We start from the raw sequence: 15,599 nt of genomic DNA on the forward strand, positions 1-15,599 counted from the left end.
AGTCCATACGGAAGGTGTGGACCCTCTGTACCCCAGGAAATGTGCTCCACAGTGGCTTCAATCATCTTTGTGCACAGAAGGCTTTGAAGGGATAAGGCAAGGATGCTTGTTGGTGGATCTCCAACTATATATAACCATTTTGCAGTGGGTGTAGGTACAGCAGATGAAGCTACAGCAAGTGCTTAGGGGTGGTTCCTTTGCTACCTCTCAGTGCCACATGGGAAAATATCAGCCACTCCTGACTCTGGCAAAACTCCACTGTACAGAACTGGTATGAACAGGCTGAGCCCAGGGATCTGGATTTGGCCTTCCATTCATAGCATTGGCCTCTTGAACCATCACTTACCTTGAAACAATTGGGAACAGCCACAGCTTTTTTTCCTCTCCAAACACTTGCTGGAGATTCTTTACGAAGCCCAGATTGAATCCATTTTTATCTGGACCATTTTGAAACACTGGAGCTGAGAAGGCCTCTATGGACAGATTCAATTATAGGAAAAAAAAATGAAAGAACCAAACATTATTGATGCATGGCAGTAACATTTACTTTGCAGATACCATGGGCACATTAAACAATTAAACACATTATGTCATGGAACATTGTGGATGGTTACAGGAGTGAACATGGAGATAATAAGCCTATGAATCTTTTGATTACAGTATTCTCTCACAGACAGCACACTCCAGAATATATTATGCATCTTGTTTTTGAAAGGATAAAAGATCCTTCCTTGTAGCAAGTAACTGAATGGGTAGCAGCAGCTAGGAAGCCAAGCCTGCTGACTCTTCTGTTCTCGGTGGATCACTGCAGAGTTTACTCAGTTTTAGCTGATGAATAGCAAAAATGACTCTTACCATATTTCTTGCATACAAAGCACACTCCCATTTCCAATAAGTTTTTTGGGTGAAAGATTTATGTTGTATGTAAGAAAATGTGGTTGTTCCAGTATCTTAAAATGGAGGGCATTCATTTAATTTTGCAAATAAATCACACAGAATAACCCAAGAACCAATAAAAATGTACTTGTTTAAGCCCCCAAAATTCAGAATGAACATCATCAATTCATGTATCTAACCATTTCCAGTGTCCCTAATGAAATTTTTACTATACAAACTAAAAAATGCTGTTTTCAATGACGGAGAAAACCTCCAATGGCATGCATTCAAAATTAAATGTTTTCTGTTATATTTGTTGGAATACCTTGAGGTGAACAGCAAACCTCTTTCTTTTTTATAACACTATTTCATGGTGAACACAAAGTCTTACCCAAAGTAGACCTATTTCTACTGATGAGCCAGCAGTGGTAGCCGAAGAGAAACATCAGGCTTACAAAAAACATGACTGCCACAAAAAGAAGGAAAAGCACATGGAACTTTGAACGTCCATTAGTCAATTCACCCTGGGAAGGAAAGCAAAAGGGCATAAATGGCAAGAAAAATTGAGAAAGAAATTGTTCCTTGATAGGTTAAATGTTCCACTATATCTAATAAACATAATATGGGGTTTTTAGACTTTCACATTTAAAAATGTAAAATTTTTGACTTGCTACAAAGCACAAGACAAAGAGGAGACAGGCAGACTTTTCTCCACTTCTGGGATTTTGCTACTTATTTTTTTAATGGAACAGGTCCAGTTTGTTCACAGTTTCCCATATGGGCATCAGAAGCACGTCTTATGCCCACGGTGCATTTGGCAGGCAATGACAAGCTCTTTGAAAGCCTGTTCGCATTCTGCTGAATTTTCTTTAATCTTCATGTTTTCCTGGATGCACATTAACTCACTGCACCTTTTCCAATGGCTACCTTCCAACTTAAGAAAAATCAAGAAATCTGAACTCCTTCTTGATAACAACAACCCTGAAGTACACTAAGTCCTGGGGACAGCTCACTTCACAGTGAATCTAAGCTAAGCAGAATCTTACAGGTGGCTGAAATGCTTTCACCCTAAAACAGAGGAGCTAAATGCCTAAGAGGTCCTCCAGCCCAAACAGCTCAGAGACAGGCTTTTCCTGACTCTTGGAAGTGAATACGTATGCAGTAGGGCAACAGTCTGCCCAACTGCATGTGCCTCATGCACTAAACTGTATTTATAGTCCCTGAGTCTTCCTCAGTATGCAGAGCAACCTTAGGGGTGTTTGGGTCAGAAGTTTTGTTCAGTACATCAATTAAAAAATGACTAAGCTAAGGTACGGAGAGGCTAAGTGACTTGACCAGCATCACACAGTGCATCAGCAGCACCACAGAGACTAGAAACCAAGAGTCTGGAGGCCTGGTCTCCCATTGTAACTATCAGCTGACACTACCTCTGTCTAAACTAATTAGAATTTAAAAGTAACACTCAGTATTTCAATCAACTTTTAAGTCAGGAAAGGAAGACAGTAAGGAGACACTGAAGGTCAAAGCAGTTTCTGAAAACACTGTATCTTACAATCAATGCATGTAGATCAATAGCAGGATACAGCTTTTTATATTAGTTCTCAGAGCAGCTAGGAAGAGGGCAGGTGTACTGCAGGAACTAAGTTTATGGAGAGCACTAGACACAGTAATAAATGAACAACACTAAAGTACTGTGTATCCTCTTTGTCTGCCCCTTAGCGTGTTAGACTTGACCCACAACAGCAAGGCTGGGAAAGTGAGTCTGGATATTACAGGAAACAATATAACTGGTAAAAAAAACAACAAACCCACCCCACTTAGGAATTCCCTGTAACAACAGTGAAAATATTTAAGTGGTTTTCAAGCAGCCACTTCATTAGCATTCAGTGCCAGTGACCCAGGAAATTCTACCCAGAAGACAAATTATCCCCCAATCAGCAAAGACACTCCCAGTGATGACACTGTATGATTGTGCAATATTTCCCAAAAGCAGTTAGCATTTGGATTTTGGATGTATCACTGTACTGTTGAAACCTGAGGCCCTGGTTTTTATTCACTGGTTTCACTTCTGTAAGTGCATTGGCTTCAGTGGAGTGATTCCTGATCCGTAAGTGAGCAGAATAAGGTCCAATGTACATTATGACCACCGTGATACGCCGATTCTGAACTACATTTCATCTTGGTGATCTATTTCTAGTCAAGAGGCGTCTGACCTCCATTACCTTCAAGTGATTTTGAACTACATATATATGTCTTGTTAAAAGATACCTAAACTTATTTTTCAGAAAGCATGGCTTTGTGAGCCAAGCTTCTGGTCTGAAATTCCTGTTTCCCCTTCCAATTTTGCATGTCTGAGTCACAGTGGGAGTAACACTCCCATATAGACTTTGGAGAAAACACCCTATTGCTGAAATCCAGAGTCTCTTTCCATAGGGTGAAAGTAAACGGGTACCACAGGACCACATAAAACTCCAGTAAGAGTTATAAAATAAATAGAAGTAACCAGATTCCAAAACTTACTGTCCAATACTTAATGAAATACTTGAAGACTGTTGCAGCAATATACAAGCAATACAACAAAGAATACGCTAAGAACAGTAGAAAGAATTTGTAGTTAGAAAATCCAATGCAGTTATTCACCCTAGAGAATAAAAGCAAAGTTGAAATCAGGATATGTACAGCAACATGGTTCAAATACAAGGAATATTAATTTTTTTCTATTATTCTTTAAAGGTGTTTGATTAAACAAAATAGCATGTTCAATAAACAGTTCCCCTTAGTGGTAATAGTTGAACATAATTCTGTTCTTGTTTAACTTTTGTATCCTACCTGCAGGCAAAATTTACACTTAGCAAAAACAAATTTTTTAAATATCAAAAGACTTGGTTTTCTCAGTTTGCCTACAACGTTGGTTTGGCACATAGGCAGGCTTAACCTGCAAAATTTAGAGTTGTGTTTGGTGTTGAAAAACCCAAAACTGAATGTATTCCGATCGGGATCCTAATTTTGCTTGTATGGACCACTTGTAAAGTACAGGGGCTTGGTTCACAGTGATTTGTACCATGTCGAGTTACCTGCATATATACAGCCAAGTAAATGCTAAATGTTAGTGCAGTATAATTCTCTGCTCACATTAATGGAAGCATCTTTATGGCCACTTTATAGAGGTATAAATGACCTCAAAAAGGTGCAAAACAGTGGGGAGAAAAGGTCAGGTCTCACATCTGGGTTGGAGTTCAGATTTGAAACACTCCCTAAATTTGGGAATAAAAATCTGTGGTTCTGCTTCATGCCTGTGTCTATGTTGTCTCTGGTTCCTGAAGTCTCCCTTTTGGAAAAAAGGAAGAGAGCAGCAGAGTTTGAGAAATCAAATAGCAACAATTCAAAAATCTCAACCAGCCAGTTCTAGAATACAAATCTATACAGCCACTCTCCAAAAGGGATTTTTAAGTGTATAAACACACACACACAATTGGTGGGATCAACTACTGGTTATATCCCTGACTGATTACATACATAAAATTAAAGGTCGGGTCAAGGCCCCTTTGAAAACCTGGGCAATAATCAAAGAAGTTAATTTGTTATTTAAACTGTGTCAATACAAACACTTCTTAAACACAGTTAACAAGAATGTTCTTGATCTGTCACTTTGAAATATTATATGCTGTGGACAACTTCACAATATGACCATTTCATACCGTGACAGACACACCAGGAGTTACATGCAGCATTCGTGAATGGAAGGGGCATGCAAACATGCTGTTAAAGACAAAGATGTTTAAACAGTCTTTACTTTCAAAAAAAATCTACAAACCAGTTTCCAGGACATACCATGGGCAATGATGATCCATTTTCAGCACACATCTGCAGGAAGACATAAAGAAAAAGGGAAGCAAAGAAGGTAAGACCTATGTTCTGTACTTAACCATCATTTGCAGATCAGCAACAAAGTCTTCTTCAGATTTTTTAACGCATTAAAAAAACTGAATTTACTAATATTTGTCTGTTCAGTGGAACTTGCATTAGACAGATTCCTTCTATCACCTGACTCCCCATGTGGGAAAAGGTATAAAATACTACACTCCTATAAGGGGGACAAAAAGTCTTGTGGGTGCTAATACTAAGACTTATGCATGCAGGTGTTTGCATTAAGGTGCTGGCCCATGCATGTACAAAAATTCAAGGTGAAGACCCAACAGAAGCCCTCTGAAAATCTTTCCCTTAGTGTTTGGCTGTTCTTTGGATACCTCCATATGTATAACTACACACGTGGGAGCCAGTCATTTTTTGTGGTCAATGCTGACATTAGAGTAAAAAACAAGCCAGTAACTCACATAGCACAAACAGAACAGTGGTGGCAACGATCAGGTTTGATCAGCTGGCATCTATCACAGAATCGAATGGCTGAAATTAAACACAAAAATATTAGCACTGGATTGTGTTACACAAGAAGCCAAAAAGAACACTTAGTATTCTGTCCTCGCCATTTACATTTTCCTCTTATCATTGCGATCCTCTCCTGCTTTACAAGCTGGGTGTGTTTAACGTTGATTTTGGCTGCCAAGCTGGAAAACAGATGGCAGAATTCTGAACCACTGCTTAAGAACTGGCTTTGGGGCAGGAGTTTTCTCTGAAGTATATAACCAGCTTAATGCTAGTCAAAAGAGATGGATATATGCAGGGGTGAATCCAGGATTTCCCACAGGGAACAGCAACCCACACTGCAGGGGTGGCTGCACTCCTGCAACCAGCCTTCTCTGCTCCCACTAGTGTAGGCAAACAGCTCTGTGGTAGCCTTTTGGGACTTCTGTAAGCTTACACTGTGAGCTGCACAAATGCTGATCAGTGCTAGTGCTGGCTTGAGTCTGAAGCAGTCGCAGCTTTAGTCTAGAAATTTTCTCTGACTGTCCCCCACCTGCACGGCTGTGACTTGCCACTAGAGGCCTGGTGAGCCGGGGAGGACCAGGAGCTGTAGCTGTGAGTTGCCACTAGTGGGCTGGTGAACCAGGACAGGCTTCTATCTCTGCTCTAGGGATGGGAGTGGGGTGGAGAGATGTGAGAGATCCTGGGACACTGAAGGACTTCAACTTGGGTAGCTCATCTGTGGGGAGTGGTCACACCTTAATGCAGTGGTTCCCAACCTTTTTAGATAGCAGACCGGCAAACCTGGGACCGGAAGTGACCGTGGACCGGCAAACCGCAGGCTGGAAGTGACTGGTGTGCTGCAGACTGATAGCTAACCCTTTTTTATACTTCGTATAAAAAAGGATTGGAAAGGGTTGGCTGCTGGTCCACAGTATGCCAGTCACTTCCAGTCCATGGTTTGCTGGTCCACAGTCACTTCTGGTCTGGCAGCCAAACCTCCTGCGGACCGACAGCCAACACTTCGTGGCCCACCACCGGGCCACAGCCCAAGGGAACCTTTGCCTTAATGGAACAGGAGCTGGGTAGTACAAATCAGAGATAATCCTGCCTTGGTGTGGTGTAACTTTAAGCCACATATGAGTTTAAGACCACTTTAAGGTGTTCAGGTGTGGACAACTCAGGGGTTAAGAGCCCCAGGAGCCACCCAAAATTACCATGTAACATGACCCTAAGTCCCTAAAGCAGATGAAAATCCCTCCCCGCCCTTTCTTGCTCAGAAGCAAGCCTCTCCACTTCCCCCTATCATTCTACCTTCCCTCCTGGTAGGGATGCTCCACAGCCATATGGGCTGAGTGGGGACTGGGTCTCATCTGGGTAGGGGACAACGGAAACAGCCTGTCAGAACAGTAGTTCCCACCACCCTGCCAGGTCACAGCACAGGGAAGCGGAACCTCCATGCTGCCGTCGTCCCCATTCCCAGTTAAGCGGCCCCTGGGCAACAAGCAGGAATGGCTCTGGTGCTTCCCTAGCCCTATGTTAGTGGGGAAAGGCACTGGGGGAGAGGAAAAGGGAGGGAAATGCATTCTTGAGCACAAAAGGGAAAGAAGAAAGGTTTCCCATTTGCTTTAGGGACTTAAAGTGCCCAGAGGCTCCAGTAGCACACTCCAATCCAAAAGCGGGGTGTAACCACGCCACTGTGCTCTCTCTGGATCCACCCTGGATATCTGCATACATATCCCTGTCTCTCCATTTGCACTGTGGCCTTGAAAATGCTGTGCTGCCAGGACAATAGTGGCTTACATCAAATGCCTGACTAATGAAAATACACAGCATTAAAACCTGTCGCCATTCCAAATTTGGAAGCCCTGGAGACTTCAACAAGAAGGCAAAGTGCAAATGACTGCAGAGCAGGTCCATGGGGGATAACCTATTTATTGAACCATGTCTTCATCAAGGTCAAACCCCATTTAATTAAAAAAAGGCTATGGGACACTACCAAATATACATTTGGGGACCCAACCACGTTCTCCACCCTTGACATATAACAAAGAGGACAACCTAATGCTTCAAAACAGCTGGGACTCCACTTACAAATGGAATAAGTATCCAAGGAACCTTTTTCTTTCCCCCCAATCAAAAAAGATTAGAGGAGGGAAGACAGGAGAAAAATCCTTTTACACTAATAATATTTCCTCAGCATTAGCACAGAAATCCTTTAGTGGGACGCCCTGGCACTGGGAAGGTTCGGTGACTCTGCAAAATAAGCTGGATTGCCAGTACATGCTACTTAGCTTGACTGATTAGATTTGCTTCAACAAAGCCCTTTGCTGAGCTGACCTCCATTCCCCGTTCTCGTGTACACTGGCAGCTTCCTTGCAATTTCAGCAAGAATCTGCCTCTGCACCTCCGGCCTCTCTTCATTTTCATAGCGTTCTTTGTCAGTGTAGGAGATATGGAACTAGGAGCAGAAGTGATGAGAAAACCAATTACCCAAGTGTAGCGGAGGTAGTATTTAAAATCCAGGGCTGGTTGGAATAATTATTATCCTCCCACTCCTTTCAAAGCACAAACATTAATCTGACATGAAAGTGCTTTTGCTTACAAGATAAACAGACAAATAATTAGTGGCGGACAGACAGAACGCAGGGAGACTAACTGCTGGGAGACACAAAACTGAAGGGAAGGTCACAGAATAATAGATTAATTTCACTACTACTTGCTGCTTCAGACATTCAGACAAAAATAATAATAGCAATGATGATAATAGCAGCACTTACCAGGCATGTTCCGAGCTAGACGCTGTTCTCAATTACATTAGTTAAAAATCATGGCTGACATAAAAGTGCATCTCTGTAATTGTGGTCAGACTTTGGCCCGAACAAGTGCTGCACAAACATTAAGTTGCCTGCCTTAATCACCTCCTTCTGAAGCAGGTGTTTTGTAAATTTTGTAAAGCACAAAAAAGGTAAAGTGACTTGCTCAGAGCTGGAAGAGCTTTGGTATCTGCCCCAGCCTGCAGCCAGCTTCCAGAAGAGGTAAGAGCGGCCAGCATTAGAACCAGGGAGGAATCTAGCTGGACCCCACACCCAATAACCAAGCACACCAGGTCCTTTAATTTGGGAGGGAATCTTAATATGGCACTAGCAGTGCAACAGTGCTGCTGTTCAGGAGACCTGTGCTCTACTCCGAGTAATGGCTTCTATGAAGGCAGGGAGGCAAGGACTCATCGAGCTCTGAATATAGAAGACAAGTCCTTCATCAAGCAGAACTCTCACGGTACTCCTCCAAGGAAGCCAGATGGTGTAAAGTCCCCAGGGTTTGGCTCAATTTGATAAATGCTTGGAGATCAAAGAAGCTATAAGTATGTAAGTTAATGATCATAAATACCTTTATCCTCAACAATTTTAAATCCTGTTAGCATCTGAGCTACCTGAAAAGACAGCTTTAAAGTAATACCATGTCTGATTTAAACTCCTCAGGCAGTAGAATTTAAATGATTTTCAGAATAGTTAAACTTCCCTGTTTATGGACAACTTTCCATCTATTCAGGAAGACAGATAATTTGCCTTGGGCAACAAAAAGTTCTCCTTTTAATGCCTTCACTTTCATCTGGCCTTAGATTTGCAGTGCGTGAAAAATTCTCAGTTCTTACCTTTTTATCTGGCTGCATTGGGAGAGTAAAAATAGACTTCCAGTATGTCCACACAAAGAGCACAAAGATGACATGGAATACTGCGAGGTAGACCACTAGAGGAGAAGACAAGAATAAGGACTTGTAAGCACAGGTCAGGCTATGGTTTTCATCACTTATGGTACTTCACTTTAAAAACAGATGTGCTCCTCATGCATTTCATGACAGAGGAAAAAAACAAACGTACTAGGACGTCTCTCTTAGTCCATGTGAATAGTCTTTTAAGCAGGCAGGCAAAACTATGTCTTCGTGGTTACTGAGAAAGAGAAGCAAGGCAGGGTGCCTGGCACACCATGACTTCATGAAAGCCTAGATGATTTGGTGCAATCCTATTTCAATATATGAAGTGACTTACTTTTGGAGGAGCAAGAAATAAGGCATAGGGGGAGGGAAAGCAGGCCACAGGGCAGTTTTCCATGCACTGTACAAAGCACTTGAGCATTCTTTTTGATGCTCAAAAGCCACCACAATATTGATTAGTGCTACATCTGCAGTGACTTGAGAGCCCTGTTTTAAGCATGCTATGTAAACAGCAGTGATGTGAGTGCCGTCCCCTACCTTTATTTTGAACAATTCTAACAGAGGGATACAACAACCACAAGAGGAATGAGGCGCTTTTGAATCAAATCCTGCATCCTTATACCTATTTTATGGATTCACTAATGTAAAAGTCGCATGCACACTTCAGGCCCTTCCTATGTGATTCATCAAATTATCTACCACAGGGTAACTCATTGTCCTCCTGAGTTTTTGTTTGAAGTGTACTTCTGGACTATGGTAATTTTCTGAGGGCTTTTTTTTTTAAATTATGCATGAGGAATCTATTGCAAAGCTGGAAACGGAACTTAAATCACCTGACTTCCAGTCATGCCTCTTACCCCCAAGACCATTCTCTCTCTGTTTTTATGTGAGGTTACATCTCTCCCTGACACAGTCAACGCTGGCAACTGGCTGTTAGCAGTATGTCAGCCTAGATACATTAGTGATAGTTTCCTGTGCATCATTCATTATATATTTCAAAAGGATATAGGTAACTTCCGTACACCAGTACTATGCATGGTATTTCTGTATTAATTAGGACTGTGTTGTGTATTAATTAGGACTGTGTTGCCAGACTAGAGACATAGAGAAGTTCTTAGAGGCTGTTGTGGCCCCAAATGCTTGTTTTCCTTTCCCTGTGAAATAAAACAGTAACTTTACAACCCCTTCCACTTAGAAAATTTCCCTGAGTTTTCCCAGAATCTAACTGACAGCAACAGAGAATGTCTACCATGACAGTGCAAAGCAGTTGTAAGCTAGTTAAGAAACTTGCCTCTGCAAAGTAATGGAATTGCAGATCCAAATTCTCCATGACCCAAGGAGGAAACCATGCACTAAAGAACAGCCGCAAACCCCCTTCAGGAGGGGGTACTGATTTTTAAATGTCATTCAGTCATTCTTCACCTAGCATTTAAGGAGAGCATGCTTCCTGCAGGTTCTGTTCTGCTGGTAAGGTGGTATAAAGTCTTTTGCGGGAAGGAGGGGATCTGAACGATTGTGAAGATTCAGGTGCAGATTTTACAAAGAATATCTGTTTTGTTAGAGGGTCACAAACCTATTGCCATAGTGGATATACTTCCTTTGTGACCATTTCATATAGGGGCAGCTATTTGTTGTTAAGAGGATCTGGTTACTGGAGATGGAGAGGAGTTGCCCTAGAGGCATATTTTTAATGTGTGCCAGCTGGCCAGGGTTCTCAAGGGACAGTGCCAGCTGAAGATAGCGAGAGCTATTCCTCCCCAGTCTCTGTGCCAGGCTCAAGGGGGAAGTCAGAATGGGAGCTGCCTATGCTGGTTGTCTCTCTTGGGAACTCCCTGACATTAACTGATACAGTGCCAGATTCCAGCCCCTTCACTCAATCAGGCCATTACAAAAGGGCATGCAGCAGGAGGCAGAATCTGGGCACAACGGTCCAAATGGCAAAAGTCCCACTGACTCCCTTCCTCAGGGCCAGAATTTGGCTCATTACCTGCTTGTACCAACTATACCTCTGTCTAATCAGATAAGATTGCTCCTCTTGCCTGATTCATTCAGTGACCCCAACAGCCAGTTTCTGCAACATCAAAACAATTTCTCTGAGAATAAACTTCCACATTACCAAATGAATTTACAGAAGGTGCAAGCCAGTGACAATGGGACAAAAACTCTTTTGTTTCTAGGTCACTGGTCCTAATTCATCCAGACTGGTAGCAACCAGAAATCATTACCATTCATTGGCCTACATACGGTGTGTCGTGGTCTTGGGTGAAACAGAGCTATTTAAAAAGAAACATCACAAGTGGCCTTAAAATGGAAGTCTCCAGAGAGCGATGAAAAAAGTAAATGAGGCCAGAGACTGACATACCAATTAGAAAGGATTTTTTAAATAGAAAAACCTTAAAGACCTTCAGCAGAACAGTGTGTGTGCATGTGTCTGACTGTCCGTAGGCCATGGGGGAAGCCTCTACTTGCTTTAAGAATAAACAGACGATATCCACATCTAACAAGTTTTCTCTATGCAGAGGCGAGAATACTTGTACTGATGGGTTCTGTATACCTCTCTGTAATCCAAAACAAAGGATAAGGAAATATTGGTGGAGAATGAGAACTGAATGGAATTCTAGGAAAATCTCATTTGTGAAGTTTGCTGGAGTATGGAATTGTTTGTTTTCAAATGAACTGAAGCAGTCTAATATTTGACACTTTAGTTCACGCTGCCCTTCACCCCTCCCCTGTGACAGCTGCACACATATAAATACACAAAGCTGATTTTCAACTGTTGGGGTTTATTTTAAATAGATGTTCATGTGCTTTTAGAAATAAAGACCACATGTCAAGGTCTTGGATAAGATTCACTTACCTCTTTCCACAGGGTTGGTCAGAGTCACTGAATAAAAGAAAGAAAACAAATGTATGTTTAGAGACTGCTCTGAGATTTATGTTTGCTGTATAATCTTTGTTAAAACAAAATGGAAATTAAAAAGGAAGCAAATTCAAGCTGAAAGGCTAATAAAAATGATCATGTATTTTATCATTAAAGATAAACTCAATCAAACATTAATGTACAGCTGGTAAGCAACTTTTTTTAAAATTTATTCACTCAAACAGTCTCCATAATAAAACATACAAGCGCCTTAGTTATGCCATATTTTCCATTTGCACAAAACACAATTTTTCTTGGAGGTCCCAATTAACTCGATACCTGCAAGCTAAACAGGGCTCCTCTAATATCCCACCCAAATAACATCTTCACTCTTTACTGCTACGCCTGCTTGGAGCTAGTCTCCAGCTGCTTTCATTCCTATGCTCCACTTCCTGTCCGGAGATATACGTTCCATCTTACAGCTCCATAAATTAAAATGAGAACATAGTACCTGACCCAATAACCCAATCACTAGCACTCTGGAGTGACATGCAGGAAACAATGATTTTATTTGACATCTCTACTGGGCTACCCATGGCCCTACGGAGCCCACTGCTCCAACCTGCAGGGAGGTGGGGAACACTATTCAACAGCTACTTGTACTGATTGAAGGAAGCGTGGCTGTCTGGTCAACAGTGGCAAGAGCTCTGTGTTGTCTCTAGTAATATCCTCAGCCTGATCTGAGGAATGCCAAAGTTGGCAAGCTGCAAAGGGAGACCTGTCCAGTCTGTAACTAGCATTTAGTGGCTACAAATATTAACACTGATGGTAAATATAAAAAGTAAATTCTTAAGACTGTCATGAGCCAGAATGTTGGGTTTTGTTCATTACCAAAAACTCAATCAAGAATTTTTAGACCTGAGTTTTTATCTGAAATTTTCCTTCTTCCTCCATTTCCAAATTTATTTTTTTACTGGAAAGAAATTCCAAAAGTATTGGCATATCTGAACCCTGTAACAAATATGTCAGATATATGTATAGCTAACTTTTTAATAAAAGGGTAAATAAACACTATCTTTGGGAAGCCAAAGTGAAATGGAAGGTACATGAGTTTGCAGACCACTTTACGCATATAATCAGGTAGCGTTAGATAGTTAGATATAATCTAACACAGCATGGCAGGAGCATTTACACCTCAGCTGGTTGCTTACAACACAGGATTACTATCACTCATCAGGCTACAGAGAACATGGCTGTGCAAACAACTCTTATGTAAAAAAAACCCTTTTGCATTGTGATCACTTTTACTTTCCTAAGTTAACACAGGTGCGTTCAAGGCCTATCCTTAAATGGGAGACTTCTCAAAAAAACCCCCACAGGGTACACTGGAGGAGAAACTATGAATAAAGGTATGTGATGGTATTATCTTGTACCAGATCAGAAGGAGGAGGTTATATTATGGTTTAAATTAACTACTATCTATACAGTTAAGATGAACTGTTCCAAATACTTGTTTGACACCACACAAAGTCAGTGGCAGCAAATCTACAGGTTTATCAAAACAGATGAAATATATATTTTTTACTGGAATGCTGAGCAGACGTGATCCACATTTAATCACTTTTCTGAATACAGTGAAGGTATCTCCTATTCCAGGAAACACTGCCTAAAAACCATAGACTCTATTCCTCATTCATTTAAAATATTTTAACTTCTGGGAGTCCATCCATTTCTTTTGGCCTTTTGGATCTTCCTTTTTTTTTTTTTTTTCTCAAACCAGGAAGAGGGAGGACTCTTACCCACATTAGGTTCTATTTACAGGCGGTCCTCAGACTTACGACACAATCAGTTCCTGAACACCATGTCCTGAGTTGAAACGTTGCAACTCAGAACTGATTTTGCCATAGGAACAATGTTATAACTAAGGCCCGATACCCTGTTTTCACTAAGAAGTAACCCAGAATTTCGTACTACAATGTATCTATATTGTAAACAGCAATCATATTGATTTGGAAGGATTTCTTTGAGGTGATTTTCCTGGACTTTTTGAAGGGTTCTTGGCTGGAGTCTTCTCAGGAGTCTTGACTGCAGGTTTTTCTGGAGTCTTGTCTTGTTTCTTAAAGAAAGTGTCCAAGGAAGTTTGGACAGATGTTCTCCAAGGAGACAGGTGATGCAGCAGACGTGTACGCTGGTATGGCGTGGTGCCGGATCCAGCATCATAAAGTCGAAACTGACGTCAGAATGTCGAAACAGGGTGTCAATTTATAAACATCCTAAGTGCCATTTGTTGCAACTCGAAAAGTCTTAAGTCGAGGACTGCCTGTAGTTAATTAATCTCTGACAGAGCATAACTTGGGGAAACGGATGTTTCATGGGACTGGCAGCGAGGTAAAAAGTCTTCCATTTCTGGTTTGACAGTTTGAATCCAGTGGTAGTGACTAAAAGATGTTAACATCTAAAGGACGTAGGATGGCCAGGATGAAAGCCCTCTCAAATCCCCCTCAAAAATCAAAAGCCAGTCACTAACTCCCCTGCTGGCCAGCTATACAGAGCCACCAGAGCTTGTATGGATTGCCCATCTCAGTAACAGCCCCTTCAGATTAGGGACACAGCAAATGGACTGGACAGCATCGGGAATTTGACCTTGACAAATCTGCTTGTGCTAGGATTGTCATGCAGGCATCTTTCCTTCACAATCCACCCACTTCAATTATGTAGATAAGAACAGGAGCTGAGATAATTAATGATTAGGATGATGAGTGCACATTTAGCAAATTCACAGAAAATGCCAAGTTGGGCAGAGTTAGAGATACTCCAGAGGGCAGGGCCAGGATCCACAATGACCTGAACAGGATGGAAAAAATGGTCGACAATGAATCAGATGAGGTCAAACAAGGACAAGTGCAAAGTTCTACACTTCGGAAGGAAGAATTGCATTCATAAATATGGGCTGGGGAATGGCTGGCTGGGCTGCAGAAATGGACCTGTGGGTGATAGTGGATCATGAGCTGAATGAGCCAACAGTGTGCTCTTATTACAAAAAAAAAGCCAATACGTACTGGGGTGTATTAACAGGAATGTCTCTTGAAAATCAAGGGAAGTGATTCTTCTGCTCTATTTAGCACTGGTGAGGCCTCACCTGGAGTACTGTGCCCAGTTTTGGGCTCCATACTTCAAGAAGGATTTAGACAGTTTGGAAAGAGTCCAGCAAAGAGTAACAAAAATGATTAGGAGCCTGGGAGGCAAGACTGGTGAACAGAGGCTGAAAGAACTAGGATTACTTAGTCTAGAAATGAGGAGCTTGAGAGGGGATTTGATAGCAGTCTTCAAGTACCTGAAGGGAGGGAGTCTTCAAGTACAGAGAGGAAGGAGATGAGCTTTTCTTTGGTGCTGAACAGGACAGGATTAGGAGCAATGGCCTCAAGGTGCAGCAGGGGAAATTTAGGTTGGAGATTAGGAGGAACTTTCTCACTATGAGGGTGGTCAAGCACTGGAGCAGACTCATGAGGTAAGTTGTGGAATCGCTATCCTTGGAAGTTTTCAAGAGCAGGTTAGACAGACACTTGGCTGGGATAGTTTAGTCAAGGATGCTCCTACCTTGAGCAGGGGACTGGACTAGATCAGTGGTTCTCAACCTTTTTTGTACCAGAACCCACTTGTAAACATAGATGGCCAGTCCTGACCCAGTAAATACTTTAGTAGAAAACAGCTCCCTGGCCCTGCCAGTGCCCCTTGCTCCCGACCCTCTGCCCCCGGCCCCGAGTTGCCTCCACAGCTCCCACGCAT

At 41.9% G+C, this 15,599-nt stretch overlaps 1 protein-coding gene across 1 annotated transcript in view; it reads right to left on the reverse strand.

Annotated features, from left to right (window-relative positions):
* ZDHHC15 (zinc finger DHHC-type containing 15) overlaps window positions 1–15,599 on the reverse strand; it is a 31,419-nt gene that overhangs the window by 7,246 nt on the left and 8,574 nt on the right. The window contains exons 2-9 of the mRNA XM_019521503.1: window positions 11,811–11,837; window positions 8,894–8,988; window positions 7,579–7,699; window positions 5,211–5,280; window positions 4,708–4,740; window positions 3,397–3,517; window positions 1,268–1,400; window positions 347–473 (exon numbers count right to left, since the gene is read on the reverse strand). Of these exons, the coding sequence (XP_019377048.1) occupies window positions 347–473; window positions 1,268–1,400; window positions 3,397–3,517; window positions 4,708–4,740; window positions 5,211–5,280; window positions 7,579–7,699; window positions 8,894–8,988; window positions 11,811–11,837 (727 nt within the window). The remainder of the gene's footprint in view (window positions 1–346; window positions 474–1,267; window positions 1,401–3,396; window positions 3,518–4,707; window positions 4,741–5,210; window positions 5,281–7,578; window positions 7,700–8,893; window positions 8,989–11,810; window positions 11,838–15,599) is intronic.

This window comes from Gavialis gangeticus, unplaced genomic scaffold (assembly GCF_001723915.1).
Source record: "Gavialis gangeticus isolate Ggan-Ray unplaced genomic scaffold, GavGan_comp1, whole genome shotgun sequence".
Classification (NCBI taxonomy): domain Eukaryota; kingdom Metazoa; phylum Chordata; order Crocodylia; family Gavialidae; genus Gavialis; species Gavialis gangeticus.